At 41.3% G+C, this 25,764-nt stretch overlaps 1 protein-coding gene across 1 annotated transcript in view; it reads right to left on the bottom strand.

Moving 5' to 3' along the window:
* Nucleotides 1-2,224: 2,224 nt before the first annotated feature.
* Nucleotides 2,225-25,764, bottom strand: part of FNDC3A (fibronectin type III domain containing 3A) — a 47,331-nt gene continuing 23,791 nt past the window's right edge. Inside the window, exons 10-23 of the mRNA XM_008949808.1 lie at nt 23,730-23,904; nt 23,101-23,187; nt 17,560-17,698; nt 16,168-16,240; nt 15,121-15,235; nt 13,082-13,187; nt 12,806-12,981; nt 11,606-11,719; nt 9,282-9,431; nt 8,915-9,198; nt 7,926-8,135; nt 6,435-6,601; nt 4,487-4,614; nt 2,225-2,814 (exon numbers count right to left, since the gene is read on the bottom strand). Coding sequence (XP_008948056.1) covers nt 2,500-2,814; nt 4,487-4,614; nt 6,435-6,601; nt 7,926-8,135; nt 8,915-9,198; nt 9,282-9,431; nt 11,606-11,719; nt 12,806-12,981; nt 13,082-13,187; nt 15,121-15,235; nt 16,168-16,240; nt 17,560-17,698; nt 23,101-23,187; nt 23,730-23,904 — 2,239 coding nt within the window. The 3' untranslated portion in view covers nt 2,225-2,499. The remainder of the gene's footprint in view (nt 2,815-4,486; nt 4,615-6,434; nt 6,602-7,925; nt 8,136-8,914; nt 9,199-9,281; nt 9,432-11,605; nt 11,720-12,805; nt 12,982-13,081; nt 13,188-15,120; nt 15,236-16,167; nt 16,241-17,559; nt 17,699-23,100; nt 23,188-23,729; nt 23,905-25,764) is intronic.

Below are 25,764 nucleotides of genomic sequence, written 5' to 3'. Positions count from 1 at the left end.
TTCTCTGACGGGTCCTCTCCCAGCCTGCACTGGTCACGTTGGCTGCATGGTGTTGGGTGCTGCAGTGGGTACAGCCCCTGCAGAGATACTGGGAGGGCAGCACAGCAGCTGCCCAGAGCTGCAGGGCTGGGAGAGGCAGAGGCAGCAGAGCTCCAAGGGCAGCCCCAGGGGGCTGAGCAGCCCCGAGGTGACCACACTGCCCAGGCAGAGTCGCGAAGGACCCCGAGGGGAGAGGGCAACCCCACCGTGCCCTGCCCGCCCAACCAGCCTTTGTGCCAACAGGACTGACCCACGACAACAAAAAAGAATGATACTTTTATTTTCCACAGATTTTTTAAAGATACTTTGCTACATAGTTTATGTATTTTCTATCAGACTATACAGGTTCGTCTTCGTGGAGTCCGACGTCGTACAACTGTAAAGTGATATGTTTGGTAGTGTTATCTATAACCTTTTAAAAAGTTTAGAGTTTTCCTTTTTTTCTTTTTTTTTTATTTTTATTATTCATTTTTGGAATGTACAGTATATGAGGTAAAATTAAGATTACATTAAAAACTGTCTTCAATGCAGTAATACGCACTGAGGCTCAAATGGCAAATAACACTATTAAATGACTATCAAAAATAGGAGCTCATTTTGAAGTTTTACTATGAAAAACATCAGTCACTGCAGATGAACTGCAGTAACAAATCTGACCGTTTTTAGACATTCAACAGTAAGAAATCTCTGGGCTGTTACACGCAACCTCATCTGCACTGCCAAACATGGCACTTTGAAGAAGGTTCTAGAAAACATCAGTGAAGGCGGCGTCCTGGGGGAGGGTTTGTCAGCCTCTAGGTACAAACGACAAGTTGGGAACAAAATGTAAACATACAGTACATTTTAAAGACAGGTCATTCTCGCCACGTGGAGGCCAAGTTCTTTGCCTTTTTTTTTTTTTTTTCCAAAAAAAAACCCCAAAAAAGAAACTCAGCAACATTGTTCTACAGCACAGATCATTGGACGTATAAACAATTACAATACATGCCCGCTCTAAGAGAAGAGAAATTCTTCAGAGATCTTCAAAGCACAAGACAGAGGTTCCTTTTTTTTTTATTATTATTATTATTAAGACTGACAGAAGTGTTTTAATACCATTAAAAATGCTAAACTGAACACAACTAGAAGTCATTAATGAGCCACTATCTTGGAACTCAAATAAATTAAAAATAGCTAATTACAAAGTGTGTAACAACAGAAGTGTGATGAGACAAGGATTTGTGGTTTTTTTTTTAAAGATAGTTTCACTACAAGCTTTGTGTCACTGGCAATCCTTGACATCTAGCAAGATGTTCAATGGGATACTCCATAAAACTCAGTCTGGTCATTCAAGAACTCACGAGCGCAAGCTCACAAAACATGGATGAGTTATGCAACTGCAAAGTGCTCTAATGCAACATTAACTACATGCAATCAACAATTTGGTACAGTATCCAAAGAGACATTACAATAAACATTAGGATCATCAAGAAAAAAAGCAGCTTTTTAAGTTTTCTGGTGCAAATTACTACACTTCGTCTTCTGATTTGGTGCCCCAAAGGAAGGAAGAAAGAAAGATGGAAAGGAAACAAAATAAAAGGCAGTGCTTGAGTCTGGTGGATATGGCAAGTGAATGTTGGGGGAACAGCAAAAATTCAATAACCAATTTTATCTCAAAAGTATGAACTAGCCAAAATCAGAGGGCACAGACATCTGTATAAACTGCATCCCATCGAAGGTCAACTTCGGAAATGGTTTTCAATTTACCTAAGTCTAAGAATTTCTCTCACACTCTCCCTTCTATATTTGCAAGAAGTAAAAGAGGCATTTTTGTAAGTAAACATCAAATCCTGGGGGGGAAGATAAAACCACTTGTGCCATCTCCTTGTAGCCTTTCGAAAACATCTACTTGCAGCGAAGAACTCCACATTTATCAGGTAAGAAGCTTCCTTCATGCACACTCTTCCATCCAGTTTATGATTTGCTGCCTGAGGAAAAAAGCCCCTTTCTGTTTTTCAGCATAAATCCTGCTTCCCAAATAATTAAGACAAATGAGGAGGTAGAAATACAGCGCTAAACTGCTTTCACAGCATCAGATTAATATTGTATACAGCACAAGGTTGTTAGTGTCAGTTTTAAATGCCATCTATGTGTTCTTCCCTGTGACGGTAGCAACCCTGGACAGCGTGGGCCAGGGAGCCATTTTTACTGGTCAAACCCTTCTGATTAAACCCTGCTCGCCTGCCCTGTAGAGAGTTTGTACTGCAAGAAGGCATATGAAAGAAAAAAAAATGCTATTTCTGTGGCTTGCAATCTAATAACGTGTGTCAGCCTATCCCTACCAGTGAGCTGAAAGGGTCTGCATCAGTCCCCATGCCGGTGCTAAATGCCTGGTTTTGTAAAAGCAAGAGAACAGAATTACTTTTAGATTATGAGAAAGTAAAATGTAATGAGCAGCATTCTCAGAGCCACCTCTTTCCTTCACTTTATTACAAAGTACTGAATGATGACAGCGATCAGGATGGAGAAGATGGCGAAGAGCGCCAGGAGGACGGCGGCGCACGCCTGGTCGCTCTGCGACCATCGCGTCCTTGTGGTTTGCACAGTGTCCTTGTTGGTGCTGGCTGGTGGCTCAGTCCTCTGAGAGATGAAGAGCACTGGGGTGCTGTAGGGCCCCACCAGGTCCTGGTGACCCGCTGCCTCTTGGCACTGCCGGATGGCGCAGGCGCGGAAGCGGTATTCACAGTTCAGCTGCAGGCCCGTGTACCGGAAGGACCAGTCTGGACCCCTGTAAATCTGGCAGTAAAGGGAAAAACAAACCCAAACAGCAAGTCAAAGCGTCCTACGTACACACGTAGGATCCCTGGGGGTCTTTAAGGCCAGGCTGGAGGAGGCTCTGGGCAGCCTGATCTAGTGGGAGGTGTCCCTGCTCATGGCAGAGGGGTTGGAACTGGGGGATCCTTGGGGTCCCTTCCAGCCCTGACAGATTCTGATCTGTTTTAGCAGAGGACTTTAGAGCCCTAATGGCTCAATGGTTGGACTTGATGATCTTGGAGGTCCCTTCCAACCTAAAGGATTCTAGGATTCTATATGGCTCAGTAGGGTTGTGTTCATGGTGAAGGTAACCATAAAAAGGATGGATCCTCACCAGTGTCTTCACCCACACCAAGGAGAACAGACCAAAGGTTCACAGATGTGATTTAAATGTCAGGTGGAGCCTCCAGACTTTTTGGTGAAAGGCAGGAGAAGAACCACAGCTGCTCTGACAGCGTGGTGAGTACACACCAGACACACTCTGTCAGAAGCCCCAGCCTGGAGGTGTTTTGGTGACCACTCCCAGTGCAAATCCTGCACATGGAATGTAACACACAGTGTTGTATCATGGGCAATTAACTGCTTTTTTTTGAAGTCTAATCCAACCCAGCACAATCTCTTGTAGTTAAGATATTGGGTGTTTATAATAGTCTTATTTATCCCAATAAACACCCTATCAGGACAGCCCCAAAGAATTCTTTCTGTGGCTCTCAGCTGCATCAGACCCCAAGACACAGATGGCTGATCAGGGTGTTCCCAAGGGTCTCTCAGCTGGCTGGTTAACAAGAGTTCACAACTCTTCAGCATGAAGTGCCTGATTTGGCAAAACCCAACTCCTGGTTTATCAAAATAATTCATTTCAGCTATGTAAAGGTCCTGTAAAAGCCAAAGGAATCCCATGCAGTCATCTGCATCAACAGGTACTGGCCTATTAGGTGGGTGGCATGGCACCATTTGATTTCTCTCTTTAAAGCCCTTTCTATGGTACTTATTGTCTGTTCAAATTTTAATTTTTGGAAATGTGACTTCTCATTTTATTTTAGTTTACTGCACTAAACTCTCCTGGAGAAGCAAAAGGAAGCAGGCACCTCAATCTGCTTGGTTGTTTCCAGGTTTAAAGTGTAACCTAACCTTTATTTCCTTGTCCAGCTCATCTGGCAATGCAAACTGCTCATCAAAGTGTGATTTGACTCCATGCCTAGAAGCAGCACTGACCACACCTTACACACTTCATGTTGCATTTACAATTTTTAAGTTACAATAAATAATGTTCACATGGCAAGAGAACAAACAGCTCAGATTATGGTTCATCCCTTACTGATAAATTCAATAGATGGACATAACAAACACAGCACTGGGTGGATGTTTTCTTTTTGTCAGTTCTTCCCATTAGTGGACAAGTTCCTCACCACTTGAGGTGTCAAGTTGTCTTCAGTAAACACCAGTGTAACCCACAGAGGCTGCAACTTACTGCAGTGTTTGTATTACTTAAATCTTTTCTCTACAACAACTGTTTTAGGAGATACTATCTTAGATTAGTCAGGAACAAAAAGTTAGCACAGTAACTAAAACATACTGCAGCACAAATCATCTTTAACCTAGACTAGTTATCACAAATACTGAGGAAAACCAAAGTCACTTAAACACACCATACCTGTTTGAACTCTGCATCCTTCCCCACCATGACCTGAAGACAGTAGATAACTGGATCACCCTTCATGGGCTGCAGAACCTCCCACGTGATCTCACAAGTGTGGTCGTTTATCCTCTCTATCCTTGGAGCTGATAAAGAAAGAAAACACAAAGGAGTGCAGCTAGCTCTGCTCTGCCCCTCAGTTCACATTGCCTTCTAACCACCTGCAAAATTCTGTACCCTACCTGCTAGTCTGTCTCACAGAAACACAAGGTTTGGACTCAAACATATGCTTCCTACAGTGTTTCCTGGACTGAAGACTGACAGTTCCTGTGGGCTAGTTTAGGCAACCCAGAGAACTAGAGACCACTCACCTCTGTGGCAGGTTACACCATGGAGCAGACCCTCCTGGCACCTGTACTAAGGCACATAAAAAATAATTCACCAAGGGCAAATCCTGCCTGGCTGATCTGGTGGCCTTCTACAACAGTTACAGCTCTGGTAGATATGGCAAGAGCAACTGACAGCAAATGCCTAGACTTGTGCAAGGCATGTGACACTGCCCTGCAAGACATCCTTGTCTCTAAGATGGAGAGCCATGGACTTGATGGATGGGACACTCAGTGGATGGGGAACTGGCTAGAAGGTGGCACTCACAGAGTTGTGATCGAGGACTCAAAGTCCAGGTGCAGAGCAGTGACCAGTGGAGTTCCTCAGGGGTCTGCTCTGGGCCCAGTGCTGTTTAACACCTTTGTCAGTGACATGGAGGGTGGCACTGAGTGCACCCTCAGCAGGTGTGCCAGTGACACCAAGCTGGGTGGTGCAGTGGCCTCACTTGAGGGAAGGGATCCATCCAGAGGGACCTGGACAGGCTGGAGAAAGAGCTCCATGCAAACTGCACGAGGGATTGTGCAGCCCAAAGAGGAGGCTCTAGGAGGGAATTTATAACTGCCTTCCAACACCTGAAGAGAACCTACAGAGAGGTTTTTGGAGAAAGCTGGTTGGAGCTGGGAAGAACAGAGCTGGGAGGTGTGTTAACTTCAGCAGTGGGGACAACTGGTGGGCCACAGCTTCAGCTCAGTCCCTGCCCCTCTTTTATTTAGTGGGTTGCAATTATATTTGGTCTTTGGGAGACTGTACAGTCATTACTAGAATTAAACACTGATCCTGAAGTCAGTAATGGTGTATTATTAGCAGGTAATAATAAGATGTAAAACTGAAATGGAACTCATGGGGCACTGAGTTCAGTCTTCTCTTGCCACAGATGATCACATCATTCAAAACCCTACATCTCTGCTGTGAGGACAGGCTGAGGGCACTGGGATTGCTCAGCCTGGAGAAGAGAAGACTCCAAAGGAGACCTCATAACTGCCTTCCAACACCTGAAGGGAAGCTACAGGAAGGTTGGAGAGGGGCTTTTCACATGACTGTCTAGTGACAGGGACAAGGGGAAATGGTTTTAAACTGAGACAGAGTAGGCTCAGACTAGATTTTAGGAAGAAGTTGTTCTTCTTAACCCTAGAACCCTAATTCTAGAACCTACAAGTTCTCTAGGGTCCCTTCCAACCTAAGCCATTTCTTGATTCTATGATCATGCAAGAAAAGGCAAGTAAAATTTTGTGACTGCAAGTGTATACTGTATAGCAAAAAACCCCAAAGCTGCTACACTAAGAATTATTCTAAGCATGCTAAGAAGACTTTTCACCACAAATTACTACAATAATAACCTGTTCACTCTCCTGGTAAACAAGGATTCTAAGAACAAACCTCCTGATGTCAAAGAATGCATAAACCCAGCCTCCCTGGAGCAAATATTTCAGGCTTTAGGCAATTCCAAAGGAGCATTCCCTTACTATCTCTACCTGCACTTGGAAAACTGCTTAGAATTCCAAATATCCCCAATACAACCCAATACCAAACCCAGCTTGCTATCCCCTTGGCCCTCGAATGAAACAAGCAGCAGCTTTACCTTTCAAGGCAGCTGGAACAGATTTGGGAGTGGTGAAAATGTACTCTTGAGAGAGGGGACCTTCCCCAGCTTCATTACAAGCCTGGATGCAGAACCTGTACGACGTTGACTCGCTGAGTCTCTGGACTTTGTACGTGTGACACGGTCCTCTGTACAAGGATACAAACCTGGGGATGGAAGAGTAGGTTACTTAGAGCACAGAAAAGTGCTTCCAAAGTAGTGACAGTGCTGCCTTAAAATCTACACCCTTAAACTGCCCAGAATCTAATGAGAAACCCAGAAATCCTTTTTTCAGTTAAACAGTATTCTGGCGTTACTATTAAAAAATATGCTCATTTTACAGGGTCAAATTTTTATTACTCCTGTCTTTGAAATAAAAATCTCTTTTACACACAGATTGTCTCTTGGCCAAAATGATCCTAAGCACTTTCAGAAACCCTTCTGCACTTGAAACAATGGTGAAGGACAGCAGTTCTCTCTCAGTGAGTCGTGTACAAGGTGGTTTTTTTCCCCACTTACTCCCCTGACATCAACTCTCCCTTGCTATACCTAAGGGAGGGTCATGGATCCAATTGCTCTGGTACATCACTGTCAGAGAGGGGTGACCCATGAAGCTCACTCAGATCTGCACAGGAGGCCAGAGTCACACCTGCAGTGCACACCAAGTCCCACTCCAAGAGCTCTGTAGTCTGGTCACTCCCTTTCATGTTACAATTCCTACATAGACTGATCTTGGCAGCTCTCATTTGATTTCCAATTTTGGTATCCCTAGGATACCAAACAGCACAAGTTTATCTCTTTCACCTAATTTGCCTTCTCTTTTACATTTAAAACAGATGGTACATGCACATGACTTTGGTAACAGCAATGAATTTCTTTCCAGTTAAGATTGTAATTTCTTTTCCTCCTTACAGCAGAGCAATTGCACCTAGCAGATCTACTTTGTCTCAGTGTTAAGCTAAAATTGCTCAGAGGCTCAGATATGGCACATAATGTAGCAGTACTGTTCATTTTGTCATTTAGGCAAGGGTACTTGCTGCACCACCTCAGCTTATACTCCAATTTAATGAGAGAAGAGGTCCCTTAAAACAATAATTTGTACATACTCATTTATTTTGCACTAAACAGAACTGCATATAAAGTCAAGAGAGTAAAGAATTCAGCCTTTCCAATATTAACTACCTAAAATTCACAGGACTGATTAGACTTGATACTCTGATGAAATACTTCACCAAATGTGAGGGAGAGAGAAGTGCTGGTACAAAACATTTCATTAACTCCTCATATTGAGCTCTAAATAAGACACTATGAGATTTTTTAATCCTGTACTTCCCAGCATGGAACACTAAAGCCCTTCTTGCCTTGCCAGATGAGATGACTCCTATGTCTGTGGTAAATTCAGCAAAGCATATGGAACTTTGTCCTTTGTTGCCATCTCCCAAACATCAGACCCCAGTGACACAGGGCAGTTAAAGTGATGCCAAAACCAACCTTCCGTTCTTATCCTTCATCTGAAGGTGGTACTGAATGGAGTCAGTTAATGCTTTTGCAGCTCCCTCTCCCCACTTCAGCTTGAGAGTCTGGGAACTGTATGCAGCACATTCCAGGCGAGGGGGGTCTGGTGGGAGAGGCTTTGTTTTCAGTTTTATGGTGTGGCTGAAAGGACCTGCTCCAAGACTGTTCAGGGCTTGAATTCGTACTCTAGTGTTGGAAAAACAAGAGAACAGATTAAATTAACTTGAAATTAGATTCTAAAAAGTAACTGTTCATTTCCACCATAAGGGATGATTTTAGTAACCAATATTCTTCAAAAGAGATTTAAAATTGATTGATAGATTTTTCAAACCAATATTCTTCATAGAACCATAGAATCATTTTGGTTGGAAAGGACCTTTTAGGTCATCAACCATTAAGCTAACACTGCCAAGCACACCACTAAACCATGTCCCTGAGAACCTCATCTACATGTCTTTTAGATACCTCTAGGGATGGTGACTGCACCACTTCCCTGGGCAGTTCATGCTGAACACTTGCTATTTCTGCAGAAAAGGCATTGCAAGTTGTCATGAACTGTCATTACATCAGAAAATCCAGTTAATAAACACTGGACATGGTCCTTCCTTGCATGGATTCTGTCTTGTCAAACTGATTAGAGCCCATCTACCTATAAAGCAACCAGTCCAAAAATCAGTTATGAACCTGAAGTCAGTTAAACTGACAGATGAAACAGATACAAAAGATCTAGAGCAACAAACACAGTAAAACAAATTGTTCTTGAAAGAAAATAAAGCCAGCACAGCTGGTCTGTCTACTTCTGAAGACTGTTAGTACAAAGCTTCTTTTCCTCCACAGCTATGTGCTAGTGCTTCTCCAAGAGTTACACAGAGAATTAGAAAATAAATCATGGAACAAAGAAAGAAGGAATCTGCTCTTGTGGCAGAAACAGCAGCAGGGCTACCAAGTAGCTGTGCATGACATACCTGTAGGTAGTATCTGGCTGTAAGCCATCTATAATAGAGTTCAGAACCTTCCCAACAGTGACCGGCTGCTTATCTCCAAAGTCTATGCTGTAGCCAAGGATTTCAGCTCCGTGGTCACAAGGTTTCTCCCAGCTTATAGCAAGGCATGTAGAAGGAGAATAGTGTGGGCTGTCCACTTCCTCTTCGCTGAGGCCCCGGAGAGCAGTGACAACTGCAGGCACAGAGGCTGGAGTCATGCATGCCACCACCTCACTGAAGGGGCCTGCGCCCGCCACGTTCACCGCCTGCCGAGGCAAAGCACACTCCTGTTTATGGCAGGCCTGATTCCTCTTCCCACACTTCACCAGCAACAGCTTTATGGCTTTACCTGAACCCTGCAGTAGTATATAGTGGCAGGCAAGAGCCCTTTCATCTCACAGTTGAGGCCAGGCCCACAGTAGGAGGTCTGCATGCACCCTTCCACCCCGCCCCACTCCAGGCGGTACTCCGAGACGTCGGCTCCGTTGCTCACTGGGACCTTCACAATGGATAGAAACAGGGAGAATTTCAATTCACTGACTGAAAATTAAAAATAAATAAGTAAATACAATCAAACTCAACACATCTGTGTTGTTTCTCTCACAGGAATGTTACCCTCTCTTTCTTTACTGAGTTTTTATTTAGGACAATACCAGAGTGCATTACTGGCTTTGGGTCACCTCTATTTTAAAAGCTCTATTTACTGTTGCAGAGATTACTCTGTATAAAATAACTGTGATTTCAGTTGCTTAAATACAGAGATCATTCAACATAAAACATTTGGCTTAGGAGACTGAACAGTCAATGGCAAGAGAGCATGACTTAGGGTACCAGAAGTGTCACTGACTGGGTCTATGACAACATGCCAAGGCACACTGCTGCTGGCACCTTCACCTTACAGGTTCAAGCACTCTTCCTCTGGAGCTCACCATGGCTCTTGTGCACAGGAACTAGGCTGTGAGCACAGCAGGAAGCAGAAAATTATGCACTGTCTTTTCCCAAGGCAGAGCTGGGAAGCAACTGGGAGAGACACTTAAGCAACAACAGAGACCTGGACTGAAACCCCTGCTTGAGTAGCCTGAGTTTCCTCACTAGCTGCTCTAGGAATCCAAACTTAGCCTCTTGGTTTTGTGAGTTGAATGGCTTTAAAACTCCTCAGAAATAATAATCTGAAATACAGTTAAAGTCACATGTACCAGTGGCAGATTAAGATAGGACACTATGGAAAGATACCAGCAGTCAATGAAGTAATAAAGAAAAAGCCAACCAAAAAGCCAAACACACACCCTCTCCCCCTAGTCAACAACAAAATTTTTAGATCATGAAGAAAAGAGAAGAAAAATGGTGCTGCTGGTTTGAATTAAAGACTCCAAGACAGCAATCACACCAAGGTGCAGGCAATAATTACTCCAAAGCATGTTTTTTTTCATGTTTCTTTCTTTATAAAAAAATTTTCTAGTGACTTCCCCCTTCTCAGAACTTGTGAGGCTGCATCTCCAGTACTGTGTCCTGTCCTGGGCTTCTCAATGCAAGACAGACATTGACATAATGGAGTAAGTCCAGTGAAGGGCCACAAAGGGGGAGTACAACACTAAACACAACTTACTTGATATGAAGATGATAAGAGGAGATCTTACTCCTGCCTTAAATTACTTACTGGGAGTGTACAAAGATGATGTCAAATTCTTGGAGGTGGCACAGTGGCAAGACAAGAGGCAATAGTCATGATTTGCACTAAAGCTGGTTTTGACTAGACATAAAACCAAAAACTTCTACAGCATGTGAGAGGTCGCCCAGAGATAGCTTTACCAGGCTGCAGAATCTTCCTTTCACACAAGTTAAAACTTGACTGGACAAGGCCTTGAGAAACCTGACCTAAATTCAAATTAGCTCTGCTTTGAACAGAGTGTACAACTAAATGACATCTGGAGATCCACTTGTACCTCAGTTACTCTATGATTCTACACAACACACATCTAGCACTGGTTAAATTAACCCTACCTGAACATTGTAAAAGATTTCTTCAAAAGGATATTTTTGTAGATATTTAAGGAGAGTTCCTCTGACACAAACTCTACCTTCTGGATAAAACAGTTGAATGTATTTTTTTCCTGCATGGTTCTGTAACTCAGACACTCCCTTCTCCCTCAAGCCACTGAGAAGCTGTGTTTAAACAGTATTCCCAGACAGATTCTTCCTTTTTACAAGCTTAATTTTTACCTATTCCATGTTTAAAATCAGGTATCTAAATATGATGGGTTTACAGTAAATCTGTGAGGCTTTTGCTACGTTACTGCTGATGTAATTATACAGAATTCTATCAGTTTATAAAACCAGCAAATGCATAATGATCTTTAGTATTATGTCAATATACTTGCTCTGAGAAAAGATAAATAAATGAAAGAAAAATCTTAAGATTTTTCTTAAGAAAATGAGATGAGCCAGAAAGGCAGCACAGCTGTTGTGGCAAAACTGTTAAATAAAAGAACACATTAAGATCTCAGCTAACTGTGGGCCACCAACTTACAGCAGCCATACAATGGTATGATGACTTTCAGGTTTACTGGATAACCAGGTAAATACGTTTAAAAATGTGATTAAAATACAGTCTTAAGCTTTTAAAGTCAAAGCTGAAGTGCAGATGTTAGGCCAGGTTCAGCATGGCACTCTTACCTCCCAGGAGACCTGAGCACAGGCAGCAGATCTGCAGGACACCTGAGGGGGCTTGCACTGATCTGGTGGTCCAGGTGCTGTTGTTACTTCACATTTTTCTGAGTAAGGTCCAAACTATGAAAGAGGGAATTAATACAACTAAATTGGAAAAATAAAATTACTGCTTCTTAGGTAACAGTTTACCATAGTAGTGACACATAACAGCAGCCTACAATTTTGTAGTTCTTGCTTATAAAACAGATCTTTGTGGACTGTGGGCTCAGGATTCATTTCAGTATCTGACTATTCTCCAGAACAGCCGCAAGACTCTTCCTCTCTATGGCAAATGCAATCAGAATAACTTTGACACTTCAAACTCTCATGCAAAACAGGAAAGTGCTGTCCAAACCTGTATTTTGAAGTTACATGATGGCTGCACTCTAGCAGAACACAATTTATAACTACCTATTTATACCTATCCAAAGACAAAGGATTCAAAACTGCTTGAGCTATAAGCCACATTTCACAGGGGGCAGATAAAAAGTTAGGTCAGTGCTTTAAAGCCTTAAGCTGTAGATCTCTCCACAAACAGTGTAAACTGGGGCTGATAGTTTTTGTGAAGAGAACATTATTGAAGAAGTGCAAGCAGCCCTGTTGCTCTGTCTTTAAATCAGGACTTTGGATATATAATTAAATAAGGCTTGCTCTACAGCAACAATGGATTTAAACACATTTAATACTCCTACCAGAGAAAATATTTTTATATCTGATAGAACAGGTACTCAGAAGTTAAACTGAATACAAAATAAAAGTCAGGAAATGCTAATTATTATGGTCTAGAACACCAACAGCTGTAAAAATAAAGGTCAATCAATTTACAAAGCTGTATACAGAAAATAATTTACTACCTTACTTCACATGAGACTATTAAAGTTGCAACAACACTGTGATAAAGTACTTTGCATTTCCTAATCATTTCCCAATGCTGTTCTTCAGATATAAGACATAATCAGCTGATTTGTCTTCCCTTCATCTAAAATCACCTTTATTATAAGCTGATGTTTAACTGTCTTTTCCTACACAACAAGAAGCTATATTTGATTACTCTACTTCAGGATTTCCTCATTTTAAAATGACTGTTAAATGCTTCTTTTAAAAGAGAAGATCCTTAATAGAGATGGCAGTCCTTGAAAGCAGTTCCATTTCAGGTTGCCTCCTCACCCCAGCCTTGTTAGCTGCCCGCAGTCTGAAGCTGTATGTCCTCCCTGGAAGAAGGCTGCTGACTGTGCACTCAACATCAGAGCCCTGGTAAACCTCTCTGTGCTCATCAGCATCTGCCTGAAACATTTCCAGACCATAGCAGGTAATGGGTGAGCCACCGTCTACCTGGGGTGGTCCTAAAAATAAGAAACAAAGGAAGAAAAGCTTATTTAATTTTAGCAGGTAACACATTTGGATCCCTTACACTGACTAAGGTAAGAGTTGTAACAGAATTACCCCAGCGCAGCTGAATTTCTCTTGCTCTTGGTCTCCCCTGGAGCCTTGGAGGCTGGCATGGACCAGGAACCACTGCTGGTGTCTGCACCAGTAAAGCATCAGATGCCTACAGAGGAAAGATTAATGAAGTACCATCCAGACTAAAACAAGCACTATCAATTGTGCCACAAGTAAAGGCAAATATTTGAGTCAAAACCCTGATCTTCCAGTTATTGAACTAGATCTTCAAATACATGAAGATGCTTGAGCAATCTGGTATGTGCTATAGTAACCACACAATATGTAAAATTAACTTTTGCTGCTGTGTTTTGGTACCCATGCAAAGGGTAGAATTAAAAACAGTGGTTAGTTATCAGTACAAACCTAGTGTAGATGCTTGAAATATGACTTGTTCAATGTAAACTCCTTCTCTTTTCCATCAAACTGCAGTTCAGCTCTTTCTAAAACCTTACTCATAGGGCTGCATACTTTTTGTGCAAGAATTTCTCAGAAAGCAAAAGGGGGCAGAATTGTCAAGAATCTCAAAAAATGGAGATTTGAACTTTTACATTGCTTAGTAATACTTAATGGGCAACAAATTTAACCTCTAAATTGAAATGTGTGCAAAAATACATAGCACAGCAACACGCAGCAGATGGCACTGACTGTTCTGGATGCAGACAGCAATGAGTCAGAGACAATCTGGGGTTATTAGTTTCAATGGGATACAGAACACACAGGAGTTGGTGAGTCTTTTAGTTTACCAAAGAGATGCAACCTTAGAGCCTCATTTCCCAATAGCTTGCTACATTTGTTTCAGAAAGAATGGACTGGGAGCTCTGCTGCTCTTCAGTTCCTTTGAAATGTGCTGTTACACTGAACAACTGACACTGCTTAAAAGGCAGAATGTTTTCTCAAGAGGCCCATGTCCATGACAAGCTATAGACAAGTTTAATTACATCTTTCTTTACTATTCTTCTGTTGATTTCTGACTCCTTCAGAAAGTACCAGCACTTCCTGAGAGTTATTTGCTCTTTGATACTCAGTTTATTCTAAACTAATGGTGTTGGGCTGTGGGGAAGGAGGCTGGCAGAGCAAGTGTCTCCAAGGACACACACTGCACTTGTGGTTAGGTGAATGGGAAGCATCCTGCCTTCCCCCTTGCCTTGTACAGCAGCAAGCTGAGCTATGGGAAGAGGGAAAGCACTGCAGCAGAGCCAGCACTGGGGGAGTTCAGATTTATTCTCAAGGCATGGTGACTGTGGGCAAGGCAATCTTTGCAGGAGACTTCTCTGTGGAGAAAGAATTCAAGAATTCCCTGTAATAAAGTAGGGCTGGGGAAGAAAGGACAAACACCAAGAATGCAAGGCTTTAATATTTCCAGAAGGTGAGCTTAATGATGAAGCCCTGCTGGAATTCTGTGGAGATCCAGGGCTGGATCAGGGCTCTGTTACACTTGCTGCTGGGAAGAATGGAGAATACAGTGTGACATTTTGGCACTGGAGGCTGAACTACAACACTGCAGAAACAGCAGTGCAAGTGTGTGTGTATGTCATGTGTATTTATGAGGATGCATAACAGGGCACACCATGTTGTTTGGGAACAGTGAAAAGTAGAGCAACATGTTGATTGTGGCTGAGAGAGCATGGGAAGAGACCATGGAGCACCATTCTGTAAAGCCCCAAAACACCCTGTCCTCCCCTGCCTGCTCAGACAGGCTATTCCACTGACCCCATGGAAAAGCCTAAATTTACACTGCTCTCTTGTGTTTAACCTTAAGAAATGACATTCCATCAAGATACCACACTGGAAAAGACACAGTATCTCTTTTTGTAAATAGGAAAAATCACTTTAAATGAAATATAGTATCAGAAAAGAATATTCATGTTTAGTTAAGAAGTGAGCAGAAGCTTTAAACACCGTTCATCAATACTGGAACTTTTTTGAGGTAGTCATTACAGCTATTTTGTTAGATGCTGCTTTACAACACTTTGCTTATTAACTAGTGGGCCAGATTTCCTTGAAGAGACGTTCTCTGCTAGCAGATCAGCTCCCAGTACCATGCTGTGCCCTCCTTCCCCCGAGCAGGAGACCCGCAGGCGGTAGGCGCAGCCGGGGTTCAGTCGGTCACACAGGTGCTCCCGGGCAGCTCCACTGTACACTGTCTCCCAGCTGCTCCCTGGAAGGTCAGGAAGAAGAGCACAATGAACCAAGGTGTAATCTGCCATGCTTTAGTGCCAGCCACAGCAGCTATCCTAGCTTGCCTAAATAAGGGTGTGTCTGATGGTCATAGAAAAAGAAAAAAGAAAAAAATCGAATCTTGACAGTTCCCCATGTAAACTTGTGTAGATCTGTTGAAATGAAACCTCCTTATTTGATTTCACCATAACTAGAAGAGAATGAATTTTTAATGAAGCAGTCATTACTGAGCCAGCAGGCACAGTCAAACGTCATCACCAAATAAACAGGGAAGATACAGAAGAACATTTTCCACAGAAATGCAGCTTTTAATTACAGCGTTCATTTTGCAGACTATAACTACAGTTTACAATTAATAAAGCTTGTTCCTGAATTCCTGAATTGCCCAGCACCATCTAAAATACTGATTTCATTCTCTACTACTCAGGTTCTTAAATCAGAAAAAAATCTTAGGATTTTTAAATTATTTAGCTGGTTAGCTTTATGTCCAGTTTAGAAATATTATTTATTTCCCTTTTGTATGCAAAGCAAACAGCAGGAATAGTTATCCCAACTGCATCACTGTTAACAGCAGTAGTTCTTCTTTCATCTGTTACACATCCAGCAAAGTACATGGCCCTGTGTCTGCTTGCCCTAAAATATGTCATTTTATTTCCAAAACAGAATACACCTAATTAAGACATTAAACATGGAGCATCTAATTTGACACAGAGCTTTGTGGCACCTTCTTTCCAAGCCAGAGAAAAAAAGACCTCTTGTATACAAGCATCAACACCCCTATTTTTTTTTAATGTCAACCCCTTGCAGTAATTTTCCCTTTCATAATACACATTTTTACTCTTCCCACAGGTGAACAAATGCAGAAAAAAGAACCCAGCTGAATGCCAACATTTGCTCCTGACACTGACTTACCATTTGAGCCTTCAGCCATCTCCACGACGTACGTGTTTATTGCTGCTCCTCCGTTGTCCTTGGGTGGATCTATAAAAACCAGGGATACTCCAACTCAGCCAGCTAAAGGGAATGGCTTTGTAGCTTTTGGGGAGGATTTAGAAAAGGCAAAACCCAACAGCTGACTGGAGAAGGGTGCTTATTTAGGCAGATAGCAGCCTAGCCAGAGCATCCTGGTTCAGGACAGCCACAAATCCCTCAAACTCTCCACTGTGGAAAGCTGCCAGCTCACAACCCTGCTGTAAACTCTGCAGATGAAGAGTGACAAGATGTCACAGCAAACATTTCACTTGGTCTGCAGAGCCATGGAAGGCTGAGTATGGTTTCAGGGACACAGATTGTAATGGGCCTGTAATTTGGACTGCAAACAGGAAGAAATTATCATGCTGATTTGCAAACAAAAATACTTCCAGATTATGTAAGGACAGCATTTCAAAAACTGAAATATTTTGGGAGAATATAATAGAAAAAGACAGGAGCTCTACACTGAAAACTTCATCTCTTCATTTATTAATACATCACTAGAAGTTGAGGGCACTGTCCCCCCTGGTACAATATTCATGTACAAGATAGGAGCCTACAGACCCATCCTTGACAGACAACCCTAACACTCTTCCAGAGCTGACCTGGAGAACAGCAGAATTCAAATAATGTGGAAAAGCAACATTTTGGACAGATATAAAGCCAGCATGATACTTCAGTACAGAAGGGTACTGCTGTTATAACACTACACCATGTATGTGCTGCAGGAGATGGTGTTGGCTTTCAGACAAGGACTTTATCTCATTTCACACCTGCTAAATAAATTGAGATTAATTATATGGCACATAACACTTTTTTAGTTGGAAGGTAACAAATCACTCCACATGAAAAATAAAATTATATTAATTATCACTCAAAAAAAGAGAGAGCATTACTCTCATTAATTACTCAAAATAATGACTACTAAAGGTTTTACATATAAATAGGTATTTAGATAGTTTTTTGATTTACAAATTAGGTATTTCTAGTAAGTTCACACATTATGTATATCCTCCACACAAGATAAAGTATCAGACCCTGATATAGCAAAGCACTCTGGAAAAAGTGCCCTCCAGTAACAGTCCCTGTTATAATTTGTATATTACTCTTCCCACATAATTACACTATCATCCTCTAAGTATTTTGAATCAGTATTTTGCTCTTAGTTACATGAAAATGGATCATAATGGCTCAGATGACTGAAGTCTTACTGAAAAAAAATTTGGCCTTCTATATATTAAAAAAATAATACATTTATATATATTTAGACACACATGTATCTAAAATGCAGAGGACATACTCTAAACAGAGCTGGACAACTGTCTTACCCCAGGTTATTTTAAAACTCTGTGCATGAATTTTGCCTTTCACTGCAGGTTTTGAAGGTGCTCCAGGCTTGTCTGGACAAGTGATGTATTCTACTGTCTCACTTGGACTGCTTTTCCCTTCTGAGTTATAGGCAATGACCTGTCAATATATTTTAAAAAATATTAGAAACAGAACAAATGCACTGGCTAGTGGTACTGTTAACAGTAACATCAGATTAATTGATGTGTATGCTTAATAAATTAACACAAGATCTAAAGTTAATCTATAGTTTCATTTTACATTTTCATTATTCCCATAGTTAAGACAATCACTTATACTGAGCTTAAAAACTCCTGTAGATTGCAAGGAAGAAAAAATGACCCTTAAACTCCTAGTCTTTTTGAAGCTAAAAAAATAAATAAATTTACAAATCAAATAACTTTCCATATCCCCCAAATTACAAATGTTAGTGTATAAAATGAGGACACCTAGAAGGACACCTAGAAGTTGCCAGTTTGTAGATGATAATCAGGACATGCAAATTGCAGTGACATTAATGGAACCTGTGGGTGCTCAATATAGCACAAGCCACTTTATTTTGAGCCAAGGATCTGAAAACTTCTTTTTCTTAAAAAAAACCAGCTCAGATACTCCGAAATTAGGTCTAAGAACTACTTTTTCTAACTGGAGTTGTGCAATTTATTGATCATGAAATATATGCATTAAAAAAAGCCTTTGTAAAAGCATGAAAACAAAAGATGATGAAGAAGACTGGCAGCAAAGAAGCCACTTTTAAACGTTCACTGAAGGCTTGGAACCATTACAATTTTAATTGCAATTCCTTTCTCACTGAGGCCAAAATATTTTTGTGTAATTAAGTAAAGAGCAAGAAGTGATGCTTTACTACCTGGTAAAAAAACCCTGAATAACTGGGATTAATTAAGTAGTGTTTTCATGCTTCTACAGCAGCACCTTCTCCTGAGGGAATACAGTCAGACATAAAAAAGTGTTTACATGGGTAAGCTGTATTAACAGCAGCAAAGGTGACAGGAATTCTTCAGCCCTAAGGGAAATGATGGGAAAGGTTGTCATGGAAGGTGTTTACAGGCACATGAAGGAGAAGGGGATTAGATTTATCAAGGGTATATCATGTTCTACCAACCCAAGTGCTTTCTACGATGAAACAACCTGCTCAATAGATGAGGGGAGAGGTGTGGGTATCATCTACCCTGATGTTAGTTGGACATGGTCTCCCACAACATCCATGTAGACAAGCTGGTAAGACACCAACGAGACAGATGGACCACAAGATGGGTGTGGAAAAGCTGACAGAATGCTGGGCTCCAAGGGGAGTGGCCAACAGTTCAAAGGCAGATTGGCAGCTGCTCATGAGTGGATTGGATCAACCAGAACCATGTGAGCTCTGACAAAGGTAAATATCAAGTCCTGCAGCTGGGATGGACTATTCCACCAGTCCTGTCCCCAGACAGCAGCAGAACAGTCTGGGGGCTGACTTGCTCATCAGCTTGTCTTTTTTCAGCTCTGCTGAGAAGGACCTTGGGATCCTGGTGGAGAGCAAGCAAATGAATCATCAACACATCTTTGCAGGAGCAAAGGGAAATTGTTTCATGGGCTGCATCAGCAAGAGTTTTGCCAGCAGAACAAGGGATGTGATTACACCACTTTATTCAGCACTTTTCAGGCCATGCTTAGAAGACTGTGTCCAGTTGTGGTCCTCCCAGTTCAAGAGAGACACTGGGAGAGAGTCCAGAAGGGGGACAGCATGATGATGAAAGGGCTGGAGAACCTGATACTCCTCCCAGTTCAAGAGAGACACTGGGAAACTGGAGAGGGTCCAGAAGGGGGACAGCATGATGGTGAAAGGGCTGGAGAACCTGATAGAGGAAGAAAGGCTGAAGAACTTAGGTTTAGTCTGCCTAAGGAAAAAAAACTTCACTGGGGGAAATCTAATCACAGCCTTCTGACACCTAAAAGGTCGTCACAGAAGAGATAGAGATACTGTCTTCACAAGGATCTGAGATGACAGGACAAGAGACACTGGGCACAAAGTGTGTTTGGAAAAATTCTAGCTGGATAAAAGAAAATGAATTAATCACCATGTGAATTGGGGGAAATCTAATCACAGCCTTCTGATACCTAAAAGGTAGTCACAGAAGAGATGGAGATACTGTCTTCACAAGGATCTGAAATGACAGGACAAGAGACACTGGGCACCAAAGTGTGTTTGGGAAAATTCTAGCAGGATATAAGAAAATGAATTAATCACCATGTGAACAGGCTGCCCAGAGAAATGGTTCAGTCCTTCTTGCTGGAAATACTGAAGTCTGAGCTCATCAGGGTTAGGGCAGGGTTGAACAGCCTAATCTAAGGCCCTGCTTTCTGCACAAGTTTGACCCAGATAGTCCTCAAAAGTCCCTTCAAACTTAAGACTTTTCTGTGACTCTAGGAAAACACATTGCTGCTATTCTTTACTTTCTATCTGTGTCTGCAGTTAGTTTACCATATATTCCTAGAAAAAAAAGCTGAACAACCTATAAACAGGGGTTTTTCTTTGCTTTTAAATTGGTTTTTAAAATGAGAATTGAAATGACAGCAGTAAACAGATGGAGAAAAGGAAAAGTGAGCTAACATCTCTCAGACAGGAACTCTCCTGATACAGCTTACAGGATGAACAATCATCTCTTTGTCTCTGTGCCCTTACAAATGAAGTTAAAGAGGCACAGTTAGCATTTACATATTATAGTAAGGTTTCCAATGGTTATCAAATTCCTTTCAAAAGCCTTGAGGAATATTAATACTAATTAAGACTTTCCCCTGTATATTAAAAAGCTGATTAACACAACATTTGTTTCTCCTTTATGCCCTGTGAATGAGTGAACAGTGACTTCTGTTTACTGTTTTGTTATAATAATAGGTTATAAGCATTGTTGGGTTTTTTTTCTTATTTTAATGAGAAATTTAGGATGTTTAAGTTAATTATACATTTACTAGTACTGAATATCACTAACATGTAGGATTACTTTCATAGGAACACTATGATCAAGTTCTGCAAAAGCTGTTTTCAATGTAATTACCTGTTCTTCTGTTTAAGTTCATGTGTGGCCCTGACAGTCCTAGCTTGGTACAGTCCTTTGAGTAAATTCTTTAAATACTAAGCTATGTAAAAAACCCCAAATACTGTAAGATTAACCCCCATCATTACCTTTTCTGCTCAAGAAAGTAATCATATTCAGAAGTGTAAAATATCTGCTATCATTGGAAAAGGAATACTTGTATGTTTTTAGTGTTAAATAAAGATCAGCCAACCTACCTCTAAACTGCCACCTTTGGGAGGTTATTCTAGTGATTGATTGCTCTCACTGGGAAAAATTTCCTTCTTATACCAAGATGAAACTTATCCCTGTGTACCTTACACCTATTGCCTCTTGTCCTCTTGATGCAGCTCCTTGTGAAGAGAGAATCTCCCTCCTCTTTGCAGCCACCCTTTAAGTACTGGGAAACTGTGATGAGGTGCCCCTGAGCTTTCTCTTCTCCAGGGAGAAAAGATCTAATTCCTTTCACCTTTCCTTACAGAGCAGGCTCTCCAGCCCTTTGATAATTTCCATGGCCCTCCTTTGGGCCCTCTCCAGTCTGTCTCTTTGAACTGTGGGGATCAGAACTGGACACAGTACTCCAGTTGTGGCTTGATGAGCTGAATACAGTGGGATGAGCACAGCTCTTATCTCTGCTAGTAATGCCCCTGTGGGTGCAGGCCAGGATCCAATTTGTGTTCACTGCTGCACTGTTGCACTGCCCCATAGTCAGTTTGTCCACCAGGACCTCCAGGTCCCTTTCAGCAAGGGTGCTCTGAGCCTATACTGGGCTCCTTGGTTATTCTGACCCAGGTACAGGACTTTGCATTTATCTTTAACTTCATACTGTTCTTGCTCTTGTAGCCTGCCCAGGGCTCTGTAAGATGGCTCTCCCTTCTGATGGGGTCACCTCACCACTCAGTTTGGTGTCATGAGCAAACCTGGTGAGGATGCTTTCAATCCCACTACCTAGATAATTTGTGAAGATGAACAGCAGGGGCCTCCTCCTATAAATCCCAGGGGACTCTATTTCTGACAGGCTGCCAGCCTCAGCAAACACCATTGATCACCACCCTCTGAATGTGGCCTGTTGGCCTGTTTTCTGCTCATCTCAAAGACTGCCCATCCAGTCTGTATCCTGCCAGTTTGTCCAGGAGAAGGTTGTGCCAAACAGTATGGAATACTTTTCTAAAGTCCAGGTAAACAACACCCACTGCTCTCCCCAGGCAAACTGGAAGTGTTACTTTGATTTAGAAGGTGATCAGGCTAATCAGGCATGATTAGCCTTTGGTTGAGGCTTTTCCTAATTACTTGCTTCATTTGGCTTGTATTAGCTTCTAGGAGGATTCTTCCATTAATTTCTCAGGGGCTGAAGTAAGACTAATTGGCCAGTAGTTCCCTGGGCTCTTCTAGTAGATGAGTATGACATCTGCCCTCTTCCAGTCATCAGATATCCCCTGGTCTCCATCACTTTTCAAATACTATATATAGTGGCCTTGCAATGATATCAGCCACTTCTCAACACCCTGGAGTGGATTCTGTCCTGGCCCATAGATTGATGTGGGCTGAGCCCTTGCAAGAGGCCATAGCCCAGCCCTTCTGTCACCACTGGTGGCTTGAGACATGCCTGTCACAGCTAGGAGATCCTGTGATCTGGGGTCCAGTAAAGACCAAGGCAAAGAACATATGGAGCATCTCAACCTTACTGGCACTATCAGTAACTAGCTTTAGCAATGGGCCTATGTATGTCCTCCCTGTGCTACTGCTTACATACCTGAAGAACTCCTCCTTGTTGTTCTTAACACCTTTGGCCAATTTCAGTTAGAGCTGATCCTCAGCCTTCCTGTCTGCACCTCTGTATGTCCCAGCAAGCAAGGTTCCTGGAGTCCTCCAGGGCTATTTTGCTGCCTTTCCACAGCTGGTATGCTTCTTGTTTTACTTTTAACCACACCCAAAAACTCAATGTTAAGCCAGATTTTGTCCTGACCTAACAATTTCAGCCCTCAAGACTTATTGGAATGGGCTCTGCACTATGGCAATATAAATGAATTACTAACATGGGCTCAGTGCTATGCTGTGAGCCAAATTTAGTAATTTTTTTTTTAAAATCAAAGTTGCTCCTTACCCAATACTTTCAGACATGTTTAAAGTCTATCAAAGAACCCCACAGGTACATTAAGTAATATTACCTGTGTATATGCAACACAAAAGCCAAATAAAACCCCCCAACTGTTAAAAACATTGACATGACCTGAAATTTCAAGATACCTGCAACCCTTGCAGAAGTTTTTATCCCTTCTGCAGAGATGATTAATGAAGCAGGTGTTCAGCTGATAATTCTAAGAGACTGAATTTGTAAGAAACTGGCATCAAATTTGCTTTTCCTTAAAAAAGGCACTCCCTGCTTCTGAGCCAATCACAAGCTGCTGTGGTGCAAAAAATAACCCCAAATCTATGAAAAAAACTTACCCTAAATTTGTATTTTGTTCTACGTCTCAAATTCTTCACTGTGTAGGTAAGATCATCACCATCATATTTTGGCTTGAAACCATATCCCTGCAGAAATAATGAAGATTACTTGAAGCTTTATATTTGCAGACAAGACCATGTAACATACTTTGTATAAATAAATCACTTTTTCAGACCCTAATTGTTATGCTCCTCTGATAAAGTAAGAGCTGCACCTTCATTGTGTAAACACAAGGTGTTTTTTTTGAGAGAGGGAAATTAATTAACCATTCTCCAATCAGAATAGCAGAAAAGAACAGTAAAGAAAACCAAGAACAGTAAAGAAAAACATTCCCAGTATCAACAGAAATTATACCTGACACTATCAAGGTTTATTGCAAATTCACAAAGTTAAAAGCAATTTAAAAAACTTTGAAGTATTGGGGCTTAATAACACCAGTAACAATTAAAAAGGAGAAAGCTATGAGGTTTGGTCACAGCAATGACAAGTCATAAGTTTAATTTCAGAAAATACAGTGTCTTGTAGAATATTCTAGCACAAGTCATCTTTGTTATATTTAACACAATAATGCATCACACACATATAGGATAGTCTTTTTTCTTACTGAGAATAAGTGTTCTAAACTTACTGAGTTCTCATCCTCCATCTCTAAGATATAGGAGATGCCTTCATCTGATGGTGTTCCTGAGGGTTTTGTCCACTGTAGGGATAACCAGGTAACTCCAGCATTGATCAGCAAAGGACTTGCTGGTGTGGTTGGGGCAGTGCCTGAGGTATGATACAGGACTTCTTCACTAAAACCACTGTTTAAAACAGACAGTAGGTAAACTAACTAGACACAGTAATTGACATCTAGAAAAACATAATTCTTATTAAACACAGCTAGGACAGCTTCTTAGACACCTGCACAACTGGAAATTGCAAGCTGGTACATGCAGACAACTTAACTTGCCAATAAGCCTGTCAGTAACAAAACATTTGAAGCAGGTTAACATGTTCTTAGTTGAGATTCCTTTGGATGATGCAATTACAATGTTTTACTAACCAAAATGTTTTGCTTTTTCATGCTAAATCATTATTTTTAATAGAGCAATAGAGCTCTGTACACAATAATGTATTAATACCACAGTGTCCTTCCTATTCAACACAAAACCATGAAGACATAAAAGCATATATAGGAAGACCTCAAGGAAAATTTTGTTTCCCAGCAGTTCTATAAGTCAAGTATACTGTGAAGTACTAGTTCCTCTAGTGATTCAGAGAATAATAGAATAGCCTCATTCAACATCAAGTTACTTCAAGAATTGCCAGTATGAAAGTCTGATTGCAGAACAAATGAAGTGAAGCATACCCCACTGAATTTCCTAACACAACTGTTGGCCTTGATGCTTAGATATGCCCTGAAGTGAAAGTGCCAGTAAGTTACATAAAAAGACCTACTGTGGAACAGAAGGATGGAGAAGTCAGTAAAAAGGGTGCTGTGCTTGCACAGATGGTCTGACCACACATCCAGCTAGACTCTAAAAAAAACATCTAGTCTAAAAGCTGGGAACCTAAGTGACCATCAGGAAGCCCTGAAAACAAAATTCTCTATATGGCTTAAACAACAGCACCAGTTAAATATCTTGTGTGTCAGAACCTGGCCTTCCTGAAAAAAATAAATCTAAAGAGAACTCAACTTCACTTTCTCTCTTATCCAACCTACAGTATAACACACAAGTTGAAAATTTTGGTCTGCTCTAGTCTTTTTGGCATTAAAAAAAGAATTGAAAAAGTCTTACAGACAACACCTTACCAGGGGTGTTCACAGCACCCAAAGCAGACGTGCAGTCTGTGTGGACATACAGACTGTGAAAGATTGTGAAGCAAGAAGTGGAAAATAAGAGAAAACTTCTTAAATTTAGGGGTAACAGTGATTTATTTTGCAAAAAGTCACAAGCATGAAAAGCTCTGAAATGAAGATGATGTAATACATATCTACTAAGAAAAATTCAGCATTATATAGGTAAGGTAAAGAAAGCATGAAGAGAGGCCAGACAAATACTAAGCCTATCTCTGTTCACAAAAGATATTGAAGGAGTCACCTTAGGAGCAGATATAAGGTAAAAAAACCCACACCTTAGGAAGATTTAATCTCTTCACTTGATTGAAACACTCCGAAATAAATGGAAATCAACCAAGAGTTCCAGTGATACCCACATCTGAACAACTCTTAAACAACTCACTTAGAAGTACAATAATGCTAACTTTTAAACAGCTTTTATTTTTCCATTTTCCTTTAGCCACTGCTTTATGTGTGCTTAGAGTTAAATGTAGACATCTGAACAACTCCAGGATAAAGAATCTGTTCTTGTTGGTAAAATGATTTAGACAAAATCCTGCCTCCAGATGCCTGAGGTTCTCAACATTCTTCATAAGGAATAATCAGACACTATCTAATAAATGTTATTTCAGGAGACTTCTTAATAATACTATAAAGACAAAGGAGTGCATCTTTACAAGGCTACAAAATATTGATGAAAAAAACCTCTTTGGCATGATTAGTTTAAGAAGGGTACTTAACTGATCAGTGTCTTCTACCAGCTTATGCTGCAGGAATCTGTAAGGTGTGCAGGTTCTCCTGGGTGGGACCTTTACACTCAGATGTAAAAGGGGGACAGGAG

This window comes from Merops nubicus, unplaced genomic scaffold (assembly GCF_000691845.1).
Source record: "Merops nubicus isolate BGI_N331 unplaced genomic scaffold, ASM69184v1 scaffold4241, whole genome shotgun sequence".
Lineage (NCBI taxonomy): Eukaryota > Metazoa > Chordata > Aves > Coraciiformes > Meropidae > Merops > Merops nubicus.
This window is presented reverse-complemented; position numbering and strand designations above follow the sequence as displayed.